Source organism: Pristis pectinata, chromosome 40 (assembly GCF_009764475.1).
Source record: "Pristis pectinata isolate sPriPec2 chromosome 40, sPriPec2.1.pri, whole genome shotgun sequence".
In the NCBI taxonomy this organism is placed as follows: Eukaryota; Metazoa; Chordata; class Chondrichthyes; order Rhinopristiformes; family Pristidae; genus Pristis; species Pristis pectinata.
The window spans coordinates 2,605,335-2,626,519 of NC_067443.1; the positions used below are offsets into that span (position 1 = coordinate 2,605,335).

The 21,185-nt window shown below is 57.1% G+C and overlaps 1 protein-coding gene across 1 annotated transcript in view; it reads right to left on the reverse strand.

Moving 5' to 3' along the window:
- LOC127587513 (ceramide synthase 2-like) overlaps positions 1–21,185 on the reverse strand; it is a 43,748-nt gene continuing 22,563 nt past the window's right edge. The window contains exons 3-11 of the mRNA XM_052045904.1: positions 20,654–20,771; positions 18,781–18,899; positions 14,370–14,427; positions 11,486–11,536; positions 10,792–10,884; positions 9,228–9,356; positions 7,617–7,723; positions 6,359–6,512; positions 1–1,428 (exon numbers count right to left, since the gene is read on the reverse strand). Of these exons, the coding sequence (XP_051901864.1) occupies positions 1,303–1,428; positions 6,359–6,512; positions 7,617–7,723; positions 9,228–9,356; positions 10,792–10,884; positions 11,486–11,536; positions 14,370–14,427; positions 18,781–18,899; positions 20,654–20,771 (955 nt within the window). The 3' untranslated portion in view covers positions 1–1,302. The remainder of the gene's footprint in view (positions 1,429–6,358; positions 6,513–7,616; positions 7,724–9,227; positions 9,357–10,791; positions 10,885–11,485; positions 11,537–14,369; positions 14,428–18,780; positions 18,900–20,653; positions 20,772–21,185) is intronic.

Consider the following 21,185-nt stretch of genomic DNA (forward strand, 5'->3'; position numbering starts at 1 on the left):
TCTTTTAAAACGGATTTTTAATCAAAAAAATTAATTGCAAATGGTTTTAGGCATGCCGACATCTAATTTCGTCTCCATATTTACAACATGTATCTCAGTGTCCCGAGGGTGACATCAAACCCACCCCCTCCCGTCCCAGGGGACTGCGCTCTGCTCCCCCTCCCCTCTGTATGGAGTGTGACAAACGGACCAGAGGAGTGGACCCTGGGGGTTTGAGCTCCCGGGTACATTTTGACCTATTTAACTCTGGGGGAGGGGGGGGGTGGGCAGTGAAAATAAAATTTAATTGAGTGTTTCAGACAATCTTCACACCCTTCCCCCCCCCTCCCCCCAACCTAGCGCCTACCTCTTCCCCGGGCAACTCCTGCGAGTGCTGTAAACTGATGCACGAAATAGTTGACTAGAAGATCCCCCCCCCCCAACTTTATTGCAAAACCCACCTCCCCCCCTAATCAGGGAGGGGGCCAGTGGGACAACCCAGACCTAACCAATCCCTCCCATCCACCTGCATCCCTTCTACACCCCCCCCTTCCTCTGGGAGCCAAGCAACCCCTCAGGGATGGGGGTAGGGCACAGTGCGAGGGGCAGGGAGGGCGTAATTGCCCCCTCGGCAACTATCCAGGCTGTCCACTGCTTTTTTTCCCCCCAGAGTCACACTTCCAAGTGATTCTTTTTAGAAAGAAAACACCCAAAACATTGCCCATTACAAGGTGCGATCCCACCATGGTGACCCCCACCACCCACCCCCCCCCCCCCCCATCCCAGCTGGGTCCAGGAGGGAGGGAAGGGGGAGTGTGGGGGAGAGGGTGGTGGGAGAGATGGGGAATTTAAGCAAACTAACGAGAGAATACTGCTTCAAGAGGCATCGAGACCTGCTAATCAAGAGCTTTGGGGTATCCGTTCTGCAACCCTCCCTCTTCTGCCCCTCCCGCGGGCAACTGCGTGTCATTTCCCCACCCTCCCCCCTCTCCCCACCCTGTTAGAAATTCAGAGAGGGAGGGGAGGGAGCAAGTTAAGGCATTCATTTCTCTACCTGGGTCTTTTAATATATTAAAGCTGTAATTTTTTTTTTCTCTTCTTCCCCCCCCCAACCTCCCCAATTGTTAAAAAAAGTTATCCTTGCCCCCCACCCACCCACCCCAACGCTCCCCACCACCACATTGGTGTGCAGTTGTTACCAGGAGAGAGGGAGGGAGGGGATGAAGAGGGGGGAGGGAGGAGGGGATGAAGAGGGAGCATTGTCTCTCTCTCTCTCTCTCTCTCCTTCCCTCCCCCCACTTGCTCCCCAGGAAACAGTAGGCACTAATCGGTTTTCCTGCGATTGTTGTTCAGTGCTGCGTGCCCGTTGGACACAGGACCGTTCTTCACCGACTCCTCGTCCTCAGAGTTGTCTGTCTCTTCCCGGTCACTGCGTTCATCCTCCACGATCTGCAGCGGACGGGGGAGAGAGAGAGAGAGAGAGAGAGAGAGAGAGAGAGAGAGAGACAGGGGCGGCTAAATCTCAGGTCAAGTTCCCCCAGTAGCCCAAACGTTTCCCCTCGTACAGCACAAGGCCACAAACACCAAACCGCGTCAAAAGGCAGGAATCGGAGACCCCCAACCCACCCCCCCCCCCCGCCCCCATCTTGTGGGGCGGGGGCGGTCAAAGAAGGTTGTTGCCTGCCGCCATTTCCAACAGCAATGGCAGGGGCTGACAGGCAGGTTCCCATTGTGATTAGCAGGGGCAAGCCCCCTTTGATGGTGAAGAGGGTAGAACGAAGGGTTGGACCCCCAGCTAACAAAGGGGGCAGGAGGCCGTCAGTCAGATTCCCCTGGAAAATGTAACCAGAGGGGTCCGGAGGGGAGGGAGGGGCGGTCATTTTAATAGAGGCTTCGAGTGGGCCTCCCTCAAGATCAATTCTTATAGTCACACAACGCAGAACCAGGCCCTTTGGTCCAACTAGTCCATGCTGACCAAGATTCCCATCTAAGCCGGTCCCATTCGCCCGCGTTTGGCCCGTATCCCTCTGAACCTTTCCTTACGGAAACGCAAGAGGCTGCAGGGAGTGGGATCTGGGGCCACAGACGATCTGCTGGAGGAACTCAGCAGGTCGGGCAGCATCCGTGGTGGGGCGGGGGGGGGGGGGGGGAGGAACTGTCGGAAGTTTGGGGTCGAAACCTTGCAGCTGAACTGAGAGGGGAGATGGCCAGTATAGAGAGAGGGGAGTGGGGGACTGTGGAGGGGTGTAAGGTGACAGGCAGGTTGTACAAGGGAGGGGTGGAGTTGGGAGACAGTGGCAGGGAGGGGATAAATATATAGAGGCAGATGGAGCGAGGTGAACTGCGTGTGTGCAGTGGGTGAAGGGGGGCAGGGTGGGAGAGGGAGGGAAACGGGACGGAGTGGAAGGAGAGGAAGAGAGACGGAGAGGGCAAGATACAGAAGGAAAGAGAGAGACAGAGGGGGAGAGAGAGAGAGACGGACGGGGAGAGACAGGGAGAGAGGGGGGAGAAACAGACAGAGATGGGGGAGACAGAGACACGGGGGGGTGGGTGGGGGAGGAGAGAAACCACCTACCAGAGGGGAGGGTTACCTAAAATTAGAAAATGACGTTTGTACCATCGGGTGGTAGGTGACCCAGGCAGAATATGAGGCATCGTTCCTCTGGTTTACACCGAGCCACACTCCAACAGCGGAGGAGGCCGGGGATGGACAGGTCCGTGCGGGAATGGGGAGTTGAAAACGGAACCGGGAGCTCGGGATGGCCCCGGCGGACGTCTTTCCTTGTGCCGTTTTGGCTCATTGAGTCCACACCAGCTCTCCATTCCCCCCACTCAATGCCCTGCAACCGATTTCCCCCCACATTCCCCAGCGACTCCCCCGACCCCTCACTCACACACCGGGGCCCGATTAACCCACCAACCCCCGCACGTCATCGGGACGTGGGAGGGAACTGGAGGCCCCGGGGGATACCCACGTGGTCACGGGGAGAGCGTGCAAACTCCACAAACACACACAGCGCCAGAGGTCAGGATCGAACCCGGGTCTCTGGAGCCATGAGGCAGCGGCTCAACCCACTGCGCCACCCATCTCCATGGGTGGCACAAGAGGCGATATTGGTGGCAAATCGTTGATGGTCGCTGATGGACCGACACTCAAAGGGTCTTTCACTTGAAGCAAATTCAAACCGCGGGTCTCGGTCCCCAGTGTCCCCTGCCCTCCTGCACGCATCTGGGAGGCCCTTGGGCCCATCTCGTCCACACTGACCTCTCCCCCCCCCCCCCCCCCCCCGTCTACACTAATCATAAGGTCACAAGACAAAGGAGCAGAAGTAGGCCATTCGGCCCATTGAGTCTGCTCCATGAGCTACATTAAAACTATTCCTATCTAGCCCCAGTTTCTGGCCCTTTCCCCATATCACTTGATACCTTGACTAATTAGATACCTATCTATGTCCTCCTTAAACACCCCCAATGATCGGGCCTCCACAGCTGTACGTGGCAACAAATTCCATAAATCCATGACCCTCTGGCTAACGAAATTTCTCCTCATCTCTGTTTTAAACCTGTACCCTCTAATTCTAAGACTGTGCCCTCTGGTCCTGGACTCACCCACCAAGGGAAACAGCTTAGCCACATCTACTCTGTCCAGTCCTTTCAACATTCGAAATGTTTCTATGAGGTCCCCTCTCATTCTTCTGTACTCCAGTGAGTACAGTCCAAGAGCCAACAAACGCTCATCGTATGTCAGCCCTTTCATTCCGGGAATCATCCTCGTAAATCTCCTCTGAACCCTCTCCAACATCAGCACATCCTTCCTAAGATGTGGGGCCCAAAACTGCGCACAGTGTTCCAAATGAGGCCTCACCAGTGTTCCAGAGAGCCTCATCAACACTTCCCTACTTTTATACACTATACCTCTCGAAATGAATGCCAACATAGCATTTGCCTGCTTTAGGAGTGTATCCCCCAACAATTCAAAGTACGCCTTAAACATCGTGACCATATCTGATTCCACTCCTTCCCCGGGCAACCCACTGCAGATATCGCCCACGATATCTGTAATGAGCTGCCCGAGGAAGGAGTGAAGTCAGATACATAGAACATAGAAAGCCTACAGCACAATTCAGGCCCTTTGGCCCACAAAGCTGTGCCGAACATGTCCCCGCCTTAGACATTACTAGGCTTATCCATAGCCCTCTATTTTTCTCAGCTCCATGTACCCGTCCAACAGTCTCTTAAAAGACCCTATCGTATCCGCCTCCACCACCGTTGCCGGCAGCCCAGTCCATGCGCTCACCACTCTCTGAGTAAAAAACTTACCCCTGACATCTCCTCTGTACCTACTCCCCAGCACCTTAAACCTGTGTCCTCTTATGGCCACCATTTCAGCCCTGGGGAAAAGCCTCTGACTATCCACACGATCAATGCCTCTCATCATCTTATACACCTCTATCAGGTCCCCCCTCATCCTCCGTCGCTCCAAGGAGAAAAGCCCAAGTTCCCTCAATCTGTTCTCACAAGGCATGCTCCCCAATCCAGGCAGCATCCTTGTAAATCTCCTCTGCACCCTCTCTATGGCTTCCACATCCTCCCTGTAGTGAGGCGACCAGAACTGAGCACAGTGCTCCAAGTGGGGTCTGACCAGGGTCCTATATAGCTGCAGCATTACCTCTCGGCTCCTAAATTCAATTCCCCGATTGAAGGACAATACACCACATGCCTTCCTAACCACAGAGTCAACCTGTGCAGCTGCTTTGAGCGTCCTATGGACTCGGACCCCAATCTTCCTCTGATCCTCCACACTGCCAAGAGTCCTGCCGTTAATACTATATTCTGCCATCATATTTGACCGACCAAAATGAACCACTTTGGAACCACACAAATGAATATGGTCACGATGTTTAGGTGGTACTTAGATCCCCCTTTAAAACTCCTTCCTCTGCCCTTTATCAAGATTCAGACTTTCTACCCGTTCTCTGCCTCTCACACCTCCATTGGGTCCCCCCCTTCAGCCTCCTTCGCTCCGGGGAAAACAGTCCCGGCCTCTCCGACCTCTCCCCGTAACCAAAGTCCTCTGATCCAGGCGACACCCTGGGGAATCTCCTCTGCACCCTCCCCAGTGCAGTCACCTCCTGTGGTGACCAGAACTGCACGCAGTGCTCCAAGTGCGGTCCGATCACTTTCTAAAGTTGCAACATAACGTCCCGACTCTGATGTTCTCTGCCCCGACCGGCGAAGGCAAGCACGCCGTACGCCTTCTTCACCGCCCTATCCACCGGTGTTGCCACTTTGGGAACGATGGACTTGAACCCCAAGGTCCTCAACATTCCTTACCACCCCAGTGTTTGCTGTACACGTCCTTCCCCGGTCTGACTCCCCTCACACTCGTCGGGGTTAAATTCCACCTGCCAACGCTCCCCCAACCCCACCAACTTTCCATCTGACCTATCTCTCGCTGTAGCCTCGGACAACCTTCCTCGCTATCCACAGCACCAACTTTCGTATCATCTGCAAACTATACTCATTGCCCCGTTACAGGAAGGATGTGGGGGCTTTGGAGAGGGTGCAGAAGAGGTTCACCAGGACGCTGCCTGGATTAGAGAGCGTGAGCTATAAGGAGAGGTCGGACAGACTTGGGTTGTTTTCTCTGGAGCGGCAGAGGCTGAGGGGAGACCTGATAGAGGTTTATGAGATTATGAGAGGCACAGATAGAGTAGACAGCCGGTGTCTTTTACCCTCCAGGGTCGAAATATCTAATACTAGAGGGCTCGCATTTAAGGCGAGAGGGAGTAAGTTCAAAGGAGATGTGCGGGGCTAGTTTTTTTTTACACAGAGAGCGGTGGGTGCCTGGAATGTGCTGCCAGGGGTGGGGGTGGAGGCAGATACGATAGAGGGGTTTAAGAGACTCAGAGATAGGCCCATCGATGCGCAGGGAATGGAGGGAGGTGGACATTTTGCAGGCAGAAGGGATTAGTTTAGTTAGGTGTTTAATTACTAGTTTAATTAGTTCAGCACAGCACTGTGGGCCGAAGGACCTGTTCTTGTACTGTTCTACGTTCTATACCTCCGATACTGACATCCAAGTTAACATACAATCACGAAAGCAAAGGTCCCAGCATCGATCCCTGCAGCACACCACTGGTCACAGGCTCCCAGTCAGACAAGCATCCTCCCCTCTGCCTCGGAGAACAAATTTTGGATCCAATTAGCCGGGTCCCCTTGGATCGCCTGTGTCTTAACCTTCTGGACCAGCCCACCACATGGGACCTTGTTAAGTGCCTTTTACTGAAGTCCCTATAGTGTGCCGCGCCGCCTCCATAATCTCCTGCGCTACGTCCCGGCGACAACGAGGGGAGGGGCGGGGCGACCCGACACTTACGTTTCCAGTTATGAACTTGAGAGCCATTCGGAGAATGAGTGCGGCCCAGAAGATGTGCAGCAGCTGGAGAATGACCAAGATTCCGTTAAAGAAGTAATATCCGAAGAAGGCAGGGTAAAGCTCGAGGGGGTAGATCACCGTACAGTGGATGATCCTGGCAGAGAGAGAGAGAGGGCAGTTCACATCAGACACAGGGTGAGGCTCCCTCCGCACCGTCCCGTCACACGCTCCCGGGGTCAGACACAGGGTGAGGCTCCCTCCGCACCGTCCCGTCACACACTCCCGGGGTCAGACACAGGGTGAGGCTCCCTCCGCACCGTCCCGTCACACACTCCCGGGGTCAGACACAGGGTGAGGCTCCCTCCGCACCGTCCCGTCACACACTCCCGGGGTCAGACACAGGGTGAGGCTCCCTCCGCACCGTCCCGTCACACACTCCCGGGGTCAGACACAGGGTGAGGCTCCCTCCGCACCGTCCCGTCACACACTCCCGGGGTCAGACACAGGGTGAGGCTCCCTCCGCACCGTCCCGTCACACACTCCCGGGGTCAGACACAGGGTGAGGCTCCCTCCGCACCGTCCCGTCACACACTCCCGGGGTCAGACACAGGGTGAGGCTCCCTCCGCACCGTCCCGTCACACACTCCCGGGGTCAGACACAGGGTGAGGCTCCCTCCGCACCGTCCCGTCACACACTCCCGGGGTCAGACACAGGGTGAGGCTCCCTCCGCACCGTCCCGTCACACACTCCCGGGGACAGACACAGGGTGAGGCTCCCTCCGCACCGTCCCGTCACACACTCCCGGGGTCAGACACAGGGTGAGGCTCCCTCCGCACCGTCCCGTCACACACTCCCGGGGTCAGACACAGGGTGAGGCTCCCTCCGCACCGTCCCGTCACACACTCCCGGGGTCAGACACAGAGTGAAGCTCCCTCCGCACCGTCCCGTCACACACTCCAGGAATCAGGCACACAAGGTGAAGCTCCCTCTGCACCGTCCAGTGACTGTAACTGTTCCAAAATCTGTCCCAAGCAGTGAACAGGAGTCACGCAGGCAAAGCCTCAACCACATAGGCATAGCAAGATCCCAGCACCCAATCGCAGGGGGGAACGTGAAAGGCACTGGCCGACCCTCGTCCCTCGACCCAGCACATGGGATCCTGTCGTGCACACGCCCCGGGACCGGGGAAGGGGTTGCGTGGCCGCCACGAGGCAGGGGATGAACAGGGCGCTGCGGGAATGCGGAGCGGGCCCGTACCAGAAGGGGAAGATGACGAGCCTGGTGATGAAGAAGGCCACGGCAAAGAGGATGAAGAGGCAGTTGCAGGTCGCCTTCCACCCGGCGTAGTTGAACATCTTGGCCGACTGCGGGGAGAGGAAGGCGTGGGAGCCGGTTACAGAACGTTCCGGATTGCCGAGGACCCTTCCCTCCCTCCCAAACGCAGCCCCGACCACCTTCACTGCGCCTTCTAAACCCCAAGTACAGTTGGGCAGCCCGGTGGCACAGCAGGTCGAGCTGCTGCCTCACGGCTCCAGGGACCCGGGTTCGATCCCAACCTCCGGCGCTCTGTGTGTGTGTGCATTTGTGTGTGTGTGTGTGTGTGTGTGTGTGTGTGTGTGTGCGCGTGCGCATGTGTGTGTGCATCTGTGTGTGTGTGTGTCTGTGCATCAGTGTGTCTGTCTCTGTGTGAGTGTGTGTGTTGTTGGCTCTGTGTGTGTGTCTGTCTGTGTGTGTGTGTGTGTGTCTGTGTGTTGTTGGCTGTGTGTCTGTGAGAGAGTCTGTGTGTTGTCTGTGTGTGTCTCTGTGTGAGTGTGTGTGTTGTTGGCTCTGTGTGTGTGTGTGTGTCTGTCTGTGTGTGTGTGTGTAGTTTGCACACTCTCCCTGTGACTGCGTGGGTCTCCCCTGGTTCCCTCCCACATCCCAACGACGTGCTGGGTCGGTGGGTTAATCGGCCGCTGTGAATCGCCCCCCTGGTGCGTGTGTGGTGGGGGGTTGTGGGGGGGGGGGGGGGGGGTGGAATCCGGGGGAGGAGGGAGTAAAATGGGAATCGGTGTAAGATGGGCGGTTGGTGGTCGGCACGGACTGGATGGGCTGAAGGGCCTGTTCCTGTGCTTTTTGTCTCCGTGGTGCCAATCTCCAGCTCAGGTCATGATGGGGGGGGGGGGGGTGGGGTAGATGGGGGGGGGGAGGGCGGAGATGGGGGGGGGGGGGAGGGGAGATGAGGCGAGGGGGAGGAAGCCAGAAAGCTTGGGGTCAGCGGAGATGCTCAAGGGGCAAGGTCACAGGTCAAGAGGGCAACAGGAGGGTCGCTGGTCAGGCAGAGGGAAGTGGACAGGGGTAAAGGTCAAAGTTTGGGGTGCCCAATACCAAGGGTGACAGGTCAGGCCAATGGTGGGGGGGGGGGATGGGGAGGTCATAGATGGGAGCGGCATCACCAGTTTGGGGTGAAGGGTCACAGGTCAGGAGGGCATGAAGAAGGTGAGGGTTGGAGGTGAGAGGTCGAGGCAGCAACAGGGATGAGGGCGAGAGATTGGGAGGGTGATACAGGAGGGTAAGGGGGTGAGAGGTCAGGGGGCAAGGATTGGGGTGAGAGGTCAGGATGACACTGCGAGGATTGGGGTGAGAGGTCAGGGGGCAAAGGATTGGGGTGAGGGGTCAGGATGATGACACTGTGAGGGTTGGGGTGAGAGGTCGGGGGCAAGGGATGGGGGTGAGAGATCAGGATGATAACACTGCGAGGGGTGGGGTCAGGGGTTGGGGGTGAGAGATCAGGAGAGCCACACAACCACAGCGGGGGGTGAGGGGTCAGGAGGGTAACCTTCCCAGGGTTGGAGGTCAGAGGTCGGGGGCACAAGGTGAGTGCTGTACCTCGAGGAAGTAGTCGGAGGCGTCGTGCACGGCCATGACCAGGGTGCCGGCCCGGATGTAGTTGGTGCACCAGGAGAAGCTGATGAGAATGATGGTGGCCACGTGGTGGATGATCTGCTCCTTGAAGTCCTGTCGGCCAGAGGGAGAGGGGTGGGGTGAGACCCCGGCCACGACCTCCGACCCCCACGGATGCCACCCCACCCAAACCCCTCCCTCTGCCACCCAGCCCCACCCCGAGGACTCCAGCGCCGCCCGTCCCACGGGGGTGGGGGTGGGGTGGGGTGGGGTCCATTGGGAACCCACCTTCCATCCATCACCACCCACCGCAAGGGCAAGGGTCCCAGGGTCGGACCCCTCCCTCCATGGGTCACTGCTCACTGTCCCATCCGACCCCGGCCTGGGAGGGGGAGACCACCCCCCCCCCCCCTCCACCTCATGGTTGGGGAGCAGTGCTGGTTCCACAGGGTCACATCCTGAGGGCCAGGATCGATGGGGGTGGGTCTGAGAATTAGAGTACGTTCGGGAGAGGGAGAGAGAGAGACAGAGAGAGAGAGACAGAGGGGGAGGGGGGGAGAGAGAGAGAGAGAGAGAGAGAGACAAGAGGGGGAGAAAGAGAGACAGAGGGGGAGGGGGGGGGGAGAGAGGGGGGGGAGAGAGGGGGGGGAGAGAGGGGGGGGAGAGAGGGGGGGGAGAGAGGGGGGGGAGAGGGGGGGGGAGAGGGGGGGGGAGAGGGGGGGGGAGAGGGGGGGGGAGAGGGGGGGGGAGAGGGGGGGGGGAGAGGGGGGGGGAGAGGGGGGGGAGAGGGGGGGGGAGAGGGGGGGAGAGGGAGAGGGGGAGAGAGGGGGGGAGAGGGAGAGGGGGGAGAGGGAGAGAGGGGTGGAGAGACGGGGAGAGAGAGAGAGACCAGAGACAGAGACAGGGAGAGAGAGGGGGAGGGAGAGAGAGAGGGGGGGGGAGGGAGAGGGGGGGAGGGAGAGACGGGGGGGGGGGGAAGCATCCCCTCCATGAGGTGATGCTCTCACACACCTCACTGTTAAAGGACGACCCCCCCCCCCAACCCTGTAACTACATCCCCCCCATCCGAGACTCTCCCAATGCTGGGAACGTCTCCACACCTCCCGTCGTGTCCCCTCAGGAGCTCCGATGTTTCAGTGAGACTCCCACCACCCCCCCCCACCATTCTTCTAAAGCCCACAGAAGACCAACCCAAGCAGTCCAGCCTCCCGAGGTAGGACATCCCCCCCCCCCCCCCACCAGGACTCCCCACCTCCCCATGTCAACGACATCCCTTCTGGGGTAAGGGGCCCAGGAGTGTGCTCAGTGCTCTGGGTGTGGCGTCTCCAGCGCCCCGTACCCCTGGAGCAGTCGGTGGGAGGGTGGGGATTGGATGGGCCCCCCCCTCCCCTCCCACCCACCCTCTCCATTTCCCCCTTCCCCCTCCCCCCTCCTCCTCCTCCCCCCTCACCCCCTCCTCCTTTCCCCTCCCTCCTCCCCCAACTTCCCTCCCTCCATCCTTCCCCCCTCCCTCCTCCCCCTCCCCTCTATACCTCCTCCGCCCCCTCACCTTTCTCTTGACGTCGGAGGCCACGGTGAAGAGCAGCGACCAGTAGAAGCCGAGTTCGATCATGTAGTACCAGTACTGGGAGGGCAGCATCGTCTGGGGGGGGGGGGAAGCAAGGACGCACCGACGGTGGGTACGGAGACCACCAGACAAGGACCGCCCACCCCTCCGAGCACAGGAAGATCCAACCCGCAGGGCGAGAAACAAACCGGAGCCGAGGATTGGCTGAGAGGTATGGGCCGTGGCCGGCTGCTGCACCGGGTTCCATGTCAGCCTCGGGACATTGGCAGAATTCCCGGGATGGGTCCGGGAAACCCCCTTCCCCCTCCCCCCCCCCCCCAAAAAGCAACAAAACACCCCGAGGGGGGGCTGGGATCTAGTGCGGGGTGGGGGGAGGCGAGAGGAGGGGGTCGAGCGTGGGGTGGGGGGGGGGGGGGGGCCGTCGCTGGTCAAACACCCCCACCCCCCAAGTCTAGTTACTCGCGCATTACTCTGTGGGATCTTGCTTTGCACAGGTTACAGCAGCAACCGACCACGGGCGCTATCGCAAGGCAGCCCTCCCGCCCCCGTCGCCAGAAGCTGCCTCTATTAAATCTCCCCTTAACCTTCCCGGCCCCCGGGGAAGTTACCAGAACCCGGCCCCTCAGTCGGGACGCGCCCGTCGACAGGCAGGTCCCGGAGCGGATCGTTCACCTACCTGGATAGGGAATCCTTTCCACGTTTCCCGCAGGTCGTAGAACCAAGGTTTCTACAAACACAAACACCAGACCACATTAAATCGGAGACCCTCACCACCACCACCCCCCCATCCTGTGGGGCAACGGTCAAAGAAAGCTGGTGCTTGCCGCCATCTCCATGGCAGGGGTCTACCGGCAAGGCTCCCGCCGGGATTAGCGAGAGCAGGCCCCGTGTGATGGTGAAGGGCATAGAACGTCGCTTAGGTCCCCCCCCTGGTCCAGAGGGGAGGGAGGGGCGGTCATTTCAATAGAGGCTTCGAGTGGGCCTCCTTCAGATCGGTTCGTAGAGTCACGCAGCGCAGAACCAGGCCCTTCGGCCCAACCGGTCCGTGCCGACCAAGATTCCCATCTAAGCTGGCCACATTTGGCCCGTATCCCTCTAAACCTTTCCCATCCGTGGACCGGTCTAAGACTCTTTTAAATCTTAATGTACCTGCCTCAGCCACTCCCTCTGGCAGCTCGTTCCAGATACGGACCACCCTCTGGGTGAAGAAGTTGCCTCTCAGGTTCCTATTAAATCTCTCCCCCTCTCACCTTAAACCTGTGCCCTTGATTCCCCAACCCTGGGGAAAAATGACTGTGTATGTGTCTATGCCCATCATGATTATAAGATCACCCCTCTGTCTCCTACACTCCCAAGGACTAAAGTCCCAGCCTGCCCAACCTCTCCCCATGACTCAGTCCTGGTAACATCCTCGTAGATCTTTTCTGCACTGTTTCCAGTTTCATAACGTCCTTCTTATAACGAGGTGACCAAAAGTGAACTCAGTGCTCCAAGTGCGGCCTCACTAACATCTTTGTACAACTGCAATATAACCTCCCAACTCCTGTACTCAGTGCCCTGACCGACGAAGGCCAACGTGCCAAACGCCTTCTTCATCGCCCTGTCTACCTGTGAGGCCACTCCCAGGGAACCACGTACCCGAACTCCAAGCCCCCTCTGTTCTACAACACTCCCCAGAGCCCCGCCGTTCACTGTGGAAATCCTGCCCTGGTTTAACCTCCCAAAGTGCAACACCTCGTTTCACTCACCTTGCACCTCAATCTTTAACCGTTTACGATGCAGGATTATTGCCTCCATCGTCTTAACTCCCTTCCCATCGAAGAGAGAAGACAAAGGAGTCTCAAGATAGAACAGTCCAGCACAGGAACAGGCCCTTCGGCCCACCGTGTCTGTGCCGGACACGATGCCAAATTAAACTACATTCCTTCTGCCTGCACGTGGTCTATCCCCCTCCATTTCCTGCACATCCATGGGCCTATCCAAGAACCTCTTAAACCCCTCCATCGTATCTGCCTCCACCCCCACCCCTGGCAGCACGTTCCAGGCACCCACCGCTCTCTGTGTAAGAAAACTTGCCCCGCACATCCCCTGTAAACTTTCCCCCTCTCACCTTAAATGCACGCCCTCTGGTATTAGATATTTCTACCCTGGGAGAAGGATTCTGACTTTATCTGTGCCTCTCATAATTTTATAAACCTCTATCAGGTCTCCCCTCAGCCTCCGACACGCCAGAGTAAACAATCCAAGTTTGTCCGACCTCTCCTTATAGCTCGTGCCCTCTAATCCAGGCAGCGTCCTGGTGAACCTCTTCTGCGCCCTCTCCAAAGCCCCCACATCCTTCCTGTAACGGGGGTGACCAGAACTGCGCGCAATACCCCAAGTGCGGCCTGTTTTATACAACTGCAACATGACCTCCTGACTCTCATACTCAACACCCCGACCGATGAAGGCGAGCGTGCCGGACGCCTTCTTCACCGCCCTATCGACTTGTGCGGCCACTTTCAGGGAGCTGTTGACTTGGACCCTAAGATCCTACTGTGTACTGTATACCTTTCCCTTTGACAATCCTCTACGCTGTCCACAGTTCCATCTTTGTCTGTAAACTTACTAACCCACCCAGCTACACCTTCATCCAAGTCATTTCCATACATCACAAACAGCAGAGGTCCCAGTACGGATCCCTACAGCACACCACTAGTCACAGACCTCCAGCTAGAATACGTCCCATCCACCACTACTCTGTCTTCTACAGGCAAGCCAGTTCTGAATCCAAACGGCCAAGTCTCTGTAGATCCCATGCATCTTAATGTTCTGGATGAGCCTCCCAGCTTGTCGAACGCCTGACTAAAGTCCACGTAGACAACATCCACAGCTCTACTTCCATCAATCACCCTCGTCACCTCCTCGAAAAACTCAATCAAGTTAGTAAGACATTACCTGCCCCGCACAAAGCCATGCTGACTCTCCCTAACTAGGCCAAGTTTTTCCAAATGCGCGTAAATCCTATCCCTAAGAATTCCTCTCCAATAGCTTCCCTACCGCTGACGTGAGGTTCACTGGCCTATAATTCCTAGGATTATCCCTACTTGAACAACACTGGCTACTCTCCAGTCCTCTGGGCTAGAGAGGACACAAAGATCTTGGTCAAGGCCCCAGCGATCTCCTCTCTTGCCTCTGTCAAGAACCTGGGGTATATACCATCTGGCCCTGGGGACTTATCCACCTTTATACCAACACCACCTCCTTCTTGATCGCAAAGCGCCCCAGCACATTCGCTGTTCCCTGTCCAAACTCCCCCACCCGATAGGACAGTCGAGGATCCGAGGGCTCTGCCTGGGGAATAAAGGGACATCCCTTCAGGACGTATCTCTTTAGCCAGAGGGGTGGTGAATCTGTGGAATTCATTGCTGCAGCGGGCTGTGGAGGCCAGCCCCAAAGGGGATTTGTGGCGCCAGTTGCTTGGGGGCGGGGAAGATAGCCCTCTCGCTCCCCCTCCCCCCACCCCCTAGCCAAAACGCGTGCACAGAAGGATCCCAGGTGGAAGCGGGCTGGGTACTCACGTCCACTATGACCGCCATGCCGGCAACGAAGGCGATCAGGTAGAAGGTAAACCGCCAACTGCAAGGGAGAGCAAAGGTGTTCAACACGGACAAGAGGGAGATGACTCAGAGGCAGCCTCCACCTCACCCCACCTCCCCTCCAGGATCATTGCTCAACCCAACTTGGTCCCGTCGTCCAGGGAGAGAGGGACCCAGATTGGTGTGTAGGGGTCAGGGAAGGTGGACAGGCCCACAGGGAGCCCAGTGACATGGTGTCATGACAACAACCTTTCCCTCAATGTCAGCAAAACAAAAGAGCTGGTCATTGACTTCAGGAAAGGGGGCGGCGTACACGCTTCTGTCTACCTCAATGGTGCTGAGGTCGAGAGGGCTGAAAGCTTCGAGTTCCCAGGAGTGAACATCACCAATCGCCTGTCCTGGTCCAACCGTGTAGACGCCATGGCCAAGAAAGCTCACCAGCGCTTCCACTTCCTCAGGAGGCTAAAGAAATTCGGCACGTCCCCGTTGACCCTCACCAAGTTTTATCGATGCACCATAGAAAGCATCCTATCTGGATGCATCCCGGCTTGGGACGGCAACTGCTCTGCCCAGGACCACAAGAAACTGCAGAGAGTTGTGGACACAGCCCAGCGCGTCACTGACACCAGCCTCCCCTCCGCGGACTCTGTCTACACTTCTCACTGCCTCGGGAAAGCAGCCGACATAATCAAAGACCCCACCCGCCCCAGACATTCTCTCTTCTCCCCCCCTCCCATCGGGCAGAAGATACAAAAGCCTGAGGGCACGTACCACCAGGCTCAAGGACAGCTTCTAGCCCACTGTTATAAGACTATTGAACGGTTCCCCAGTCCGATAAGGTGGACTCTCGACCTCACAATCTACCTCGTCGTGGCCCTTGCACCTTATTGTCTGCCTGCACTGCACTTTGACGTACATGTGACTAATAAAGAGATCTTTTCCCTTGTACGCCCTCGATGTACTGATGTGATGAAGTGATCTGTACGGATAGCATGCAAAACAAAGTTTTTCACTGGGCCTCGGTACAATAATAAACCAATTTACCTCTTGGGGTGGGGTTGGAGTGGGGGTCGGGGAGGGGGAAGAGATGGGAGAGTGTCCCAAGGGCCCCCAACGCCGAGATTCACCCCTCCAGAGGAACGTGGGTCATTGTCATGGTGCTACTCCTGGGATCTTGCTGTGCCCACGTTACCACAGTCCGGGGGGGGTGGGGGGGGGGGGGGGGGGAGAGAAAAGTCCCCCGATGGAGCATTCCTGACTTCCTGACCAATCAGCCACATCCGTGCCTCCTCCACATAATCCCAGAGAGGTCACCTGCCCCAGGGTCCACCCTACCAGACACGAGACAACACTCCGAGGTTTGTAGGATCAGGGGAATCCGTCCGCTTTCCCTCCGACGTGCCTGGAGTTTGGAAGTGCCGATACAGGCACCATCAGGATTCTGGACCCGCAACATTTTCAGGTGTAAATGAATTTTAGCAAATTTAACAGGAGCGGGGGACGGGGTCCGCCGGTGGGTCTAACGGGAGCGGGAGACGGGAGTCCCCCAGTGGCTCTAACGGGAGCGGGAGACGGGGCCCCAGTGAGTTCAAAGGGATAGAGGGGAACATCGTCCGTGAATCGGAAACACCGAGATTCCAAATGATCGGATGATTTGGACTACTGGAGTTTTACCGATACCCTGAATAGGCGGGTTGTCCCATGGGGGAAGGCCGGAAAGGCTGGGCTTGTATCCGCTGGGACCCGGAGGGCTGAGGGGGGACTGAATTAAAAGGTAAGAGGATCCAGAGGGGTGTGGAGGGTGTTCCCTCCTGCGGGAGACTTATCGAACAGAGGGGTGGGGGGGGAGGGGGGGTCACTGTTTGTAAATAAGGGGGTGGTCCCTTTAAGAGGGGGAGGAGGCCATGTTCATTCTCCTGCGGGACTCTCTCCCCTCGAAGGCCGGTGGAGGTGGACTCTCCGGAGGTCTGAGAGGCCGATTCTCAATCGGGGAGGGGGGGGGGGTGGGGTACGAGGTCACCGGGAACACGGAGCTGAGGTGACAGCGGGATTAACCCTGATCTTGTGGTATTGGTATTGGTTTATTATTGTCACTTGTACCGAGCTACAATGAAAAATTTGTCTTGCATACCGATTGTACAGGTCAATTCATTACACAGTGCAGTTACATTGAGTTAGTACAGAGTGCATTGAGGTAGTACAGGTAAAAACAATAACAGTACAGAGTAAAGTGTCACAGCTACAGGGAAAGTGCAGCGCAATAAGGTGCAAGGTCACAACAAGGTAGATCGTGAGGTCAGAGTCCATCTCATTGTATAAGGGAACCGTTCAATAGTCTTATCACAGTGGGGTAGAAGCTGTCCTTGAGTCTGGTGGTACGTGCCCTCAGGCTCCTGTATCTTCTGCCTGATGGAAGAGGGGAGAAGAGAGAATGACCCGGGTGGGTGGGGTCTTTGATTATGCTGGCTGCTTCACCAAGGCAGCGAGAGGTAAAGACAGAGTCCAAGGAGGGGAGGCTGGTTTCCGTGACGCGCTGGGCTGTGTCCACAACTCTCTGCAGCTTCTTGTGGTCCCGGGCAGAACAGTTGCCGTCCCAAGCCGTGATACATCCAGATAGGATGCTTTCTGTGGTGCATCGGTACAAGTTGGTGAGAGTCAAAGGGGACAAACTAAATTTCTTTAGCTCCTGAGGAAGTAGAGGCGCTGGTGAGCTTTCTTGGTGGGGGAGGTGGAGCAGGGCAGAAGGGCCAAGGGGTACAATCGTGAGGGCCCTCTTTCACCTCTCTGCTGCTCTCTGCCTACGCTAGAGGCTGCCCTGGGTGGAGGGGAGAGAGGGATGGAGAGTAAAAACAGATCGCCAATAGATTCCCAGTCCGAGAGGGCAGAAGAACAATCCCACCGTGGCTGGAGAGGGAAGCGTCAACCACTTTGGGAGTGTGTGTTGGGCGGCCCTGTAGTTGCGATGGGTAGGGCCCCCACACGGACAGGAACGTTTGTCCATTGTGGACCCTGAGGGGCGGGAAGTAGCATATTAATTACGGCAAAGTAGTAAGTGGTTTAGTATTGTCACACGTACCGAGGTACAGTGAAAAGCTTGCCGTCCAGACAGATCATTCCGTACGTCAGTACATTGAGGGAGTACAGAAGGAGAACAGAACGCAGAATAAAGTGTCCCAGTTACAGAGAAAGTGCAGTGCAGGCAGACAATAAGGTGCAAGGGCCACGACGAAGTAGATTGGGAGATCAAGAGTCCGTCTTTCAGTGTAGGAGAGGTCCGTTCAAGAGTCTGATAACAGCGGGATAGAAGCCGTCCTCGAGCCTGGTGGTACGTGGGTACGTGCTCTCAGGCTTTTGTATCTTCTGCCCGATGGGAGGGGGGAGAAGAGAGAATGTCCGGGTTGGGTGGGGGTTTTTGATTATGTTGGCTGCTTTACCAAGGCAGCGGGAAGTGCAGACAGAGTCCACGGAGGGGAGGCTGGTTTCCGTGACGTGTCCACAACTCTCTGCGGTTCCTTGCGGTCCCGGGCAGAGCAGTTACGGTACCAAGCCGGGATGCATCCGGATAGGATGCTTTCCACGGTGCATCTGTAAAAATCGGTGAGGGTCGACGGGGACGTGCCGAATTTCTTTAGCCTCCTGAGGAAGTAGAGGCGCTGGTGAGCTTTCTTGGCCGTGGCGTCTACGTGGTTGGACCAGGACAGGCTATTGGTGATGTTGACTACTGGGAACTTGAAGCTTTCAATAATCTTGACCTCAGCACCGCTGATGTAAACAGGAGCGTGTGAACCACCCCCCCCCACCAACACCCCCCCCCCCCGCCCCCCGATGTCAATGATGTTTAACTGTGATGATACAGTAGACCATTGATCTGATGGTACGAAGCAGCCATCTTTAATTAAGGCGATACCATGGTGGGCCGCCATGGTGAGGCCATCTTTATTTAGGGCAACAGTGGGACACCACCCCCCCCCCCCCCACCACCCCATTGGCAATTGGAGGCAGTCATCTTTATTTAGGGCAGCGGCGAGCCTCGGTGGTGACAGTAGGTGGCAGCCATCTTGGTTTATGGCAGCAGTGTGATGTCACCACCGATGGTAGGATGCAGCCATCTTTAATAATGGCAATTATCGCGGGTGATAGTGGGAGGAGGCCATCAGTATTTAGGGCATTAGGAGGAACCACACACCCCCTTCTGAAAATTAGAGGCAGCCATCTTTGTTTAGGGCAACAATAAGCCACCATGTTGATGGTGGGAGGCAGCCATCTTTAATTTGGGCAATTCCGTCGTTGGAGTAGTCATTGTACAACCAAAGCCCCGTGAAAACTGAGGGAAGAAGGGAAATGACACGTAGATTTGGAAATTTAAAAAAGGTTCGAGAGACCAAAATCCTACCAGGCTTCCCGGAACTTCTTCAGCACGCTTGGCCGGGCCTGGTTCCTGCGGCGTCGGAACCACCGTTCCACCTGGCGTGGGGTGAGGTGGCTCTTCTTGGCGAGGCTCTCGATCTCGCTCTGCGACAGGAGAGAGAGGGCGTCAACCCCGTAGCGGGGGCTGGGGAGGAGCGATCTCCAATCGTTTGCGCACCCCACCCCCCCCCCCCCCGCCCCCCGGCCTATTTCCTCCCCTCCTCCAGCTGTGGAAGGGGCCAAATCTCCGCTCTCAGCGCCCCCCCTCCCCTCCGGGCAACACTACCGCCAAACGTCTCCATTGAATTTCCTCTTAACCTGCCCTGCTCGGGGGCAGGGGAACAGCCCCCCCCAACTGCCCCGAGGGACTGAAGCCCCTCTCCCCTGGGAGATTCCCACCACCCAATCCAGAATTGGCCTCAGAACCCTCGATCCCGACCCGTAAACGCATCCAATTCCAAGACACCATCTCCCCGTCACTTTCTACCTGCCCCCCCCACCAACCCCCACCAGCAAATGCCTTTCAATTCCACACCGGGACAATATGATGGCAGAATATAATACTAGTGGTAGGACTCTTGGCAGTGTGGAGGATCAGAGGGAGATTGGGGTCCGAGTCCATAGGACACTCAAAGCAGCTGCACAGGTTGACTCTGTGGTTAAGAAGGTGTACGGAGTATTGTCCTTCATCAATCGGGGAATCGAATTTAGGAGCCGAGAGGTAATGCTGCAGCTATATAGGACCCTGGTCAGACCCCACTTGGAGCACTGTGCTCAGTTCTGGTCGCCTCACTACAGGAAGGATGTGGAAGCCATAGAGAGGGTGCAGAGGAGATTTACAAGGATGCTGCCTGGATTGGGGAGCATGCCTTATGAAAGCAGGTTGAGGGAACTCAACCTTTTCTCCTTGGAGCGACGGAGGATGAGGGGGGACCTGATAGAGGTGTATAAGATGATGAGAGGCATTGATCGTGTGGATAGTCAGAGGTTTTTCCCCAGGGCTGAAATGGTGGCCACAAGAGGACACAGGTTTAAGGTGCTGGGGAGTAGGTACAGAGGAGATGTCAGGGGTAAGTTTTTTACTCAGAGAGTGGTGAGTGCGTGGAATGGGTTGCCGGCAACGGTGGTGGAGGCGGATACGATAGGGTCTTTTAAGAGACTGTTGGATAGGTACATGGGGCTGAGAATAGAGGGCTGTGGGTAAGCCTAGTAATTTCTAAGGTAGGGACATGTTCAGCACAGCTTTGTGGGCCGAAGGGCCTGAACTGCGTTGTAGGTTTTCTATGTTTCTAAGCCAGTCTACCGATCCCGGTTGTGGAATTCCGATCGCCCTCCGCTCCCAGGCTCCGTCCCGGACCATTCACCCCTCCCGGAGAAAAGGCCGGTCCCGAAGGTTTCCGGCAGGGGTGTCGGACCGAGGGACCTCCGACCTCCCTGGGTGTCACACCCGCGGAGATACATCCGGAGTGGCAGAGGGGGTCAGTTCACCGAGGGTCCAAGGCCGACCCAGGATCGGCTCTCTCCCCATTTCTCCCCACACCCACCCCCCCCCCCCCCAATTCCATCGCCATCCCCGGGGTCGAGGTCCAGCACCCACCAGATTGTTGTCCTTGAGCCAGCCTCCCAACACACCGCCACCTGCCGCCCGTTTCCCCGTCGCGAGAGCCTGCGGGATCCTGCTGTGCGCAGCAGAGTTGGTTCGGTATTGGAGGAAGTCGTGGGGGGGGGGGGGGGGGGAGGTGGTGGTGGATCGGCGGGGGCGAGACGCGAGAGGTGGCGGTGACGGCGACGCGATTCCACCCCCCCACCGACGGCCTCGACCGGGATTGGGGAACCGGGAAGGCCACCAAGGCACCTACCTGTTTGGGATGTTTGGACGAGAAAGTGAAAGACTTTTCCAAGATGGGGTTAGGTTTCACCTTTAACCGGACCTTCTCTTTAATGCCCAGTAAGTGTGCAAAGTAAGTGGCTACGGTTCTAAGGTTGGGGAGGGGTGGGGGGGGAAGAGAGAGAGAGAGAGAGACGGTCGGTAAGCAGTGGTCCAACGGGCAATGGATCAACACCACCCCAAGGTAGAGACAGGGCCTGGTCACCAAGATCAAGGGTCAACAAGGGTCACCAAGATCAAAGGTTAACAGGGTTAATATGGCTCTCTGGTCAAGGGTCAACAGGGTCACCAAGATCAAAGGTTAACAGGCTCACCATGGTGCTCTGGTCGAGGGTCAGTAGGGTCACCAAAATCAAGGGTCAATAGGGTCACCATGGCATCCCAAGGCTAGGGCCAACAGGGTCGCCAAGGGTCTCTGGCCATAGGTCAACAGGGTCAAGACCAGAGGTCAACAGGGTTACCATGGCGATCCAAGGCAAGGGTCAACAGGGTTACCATGGTGG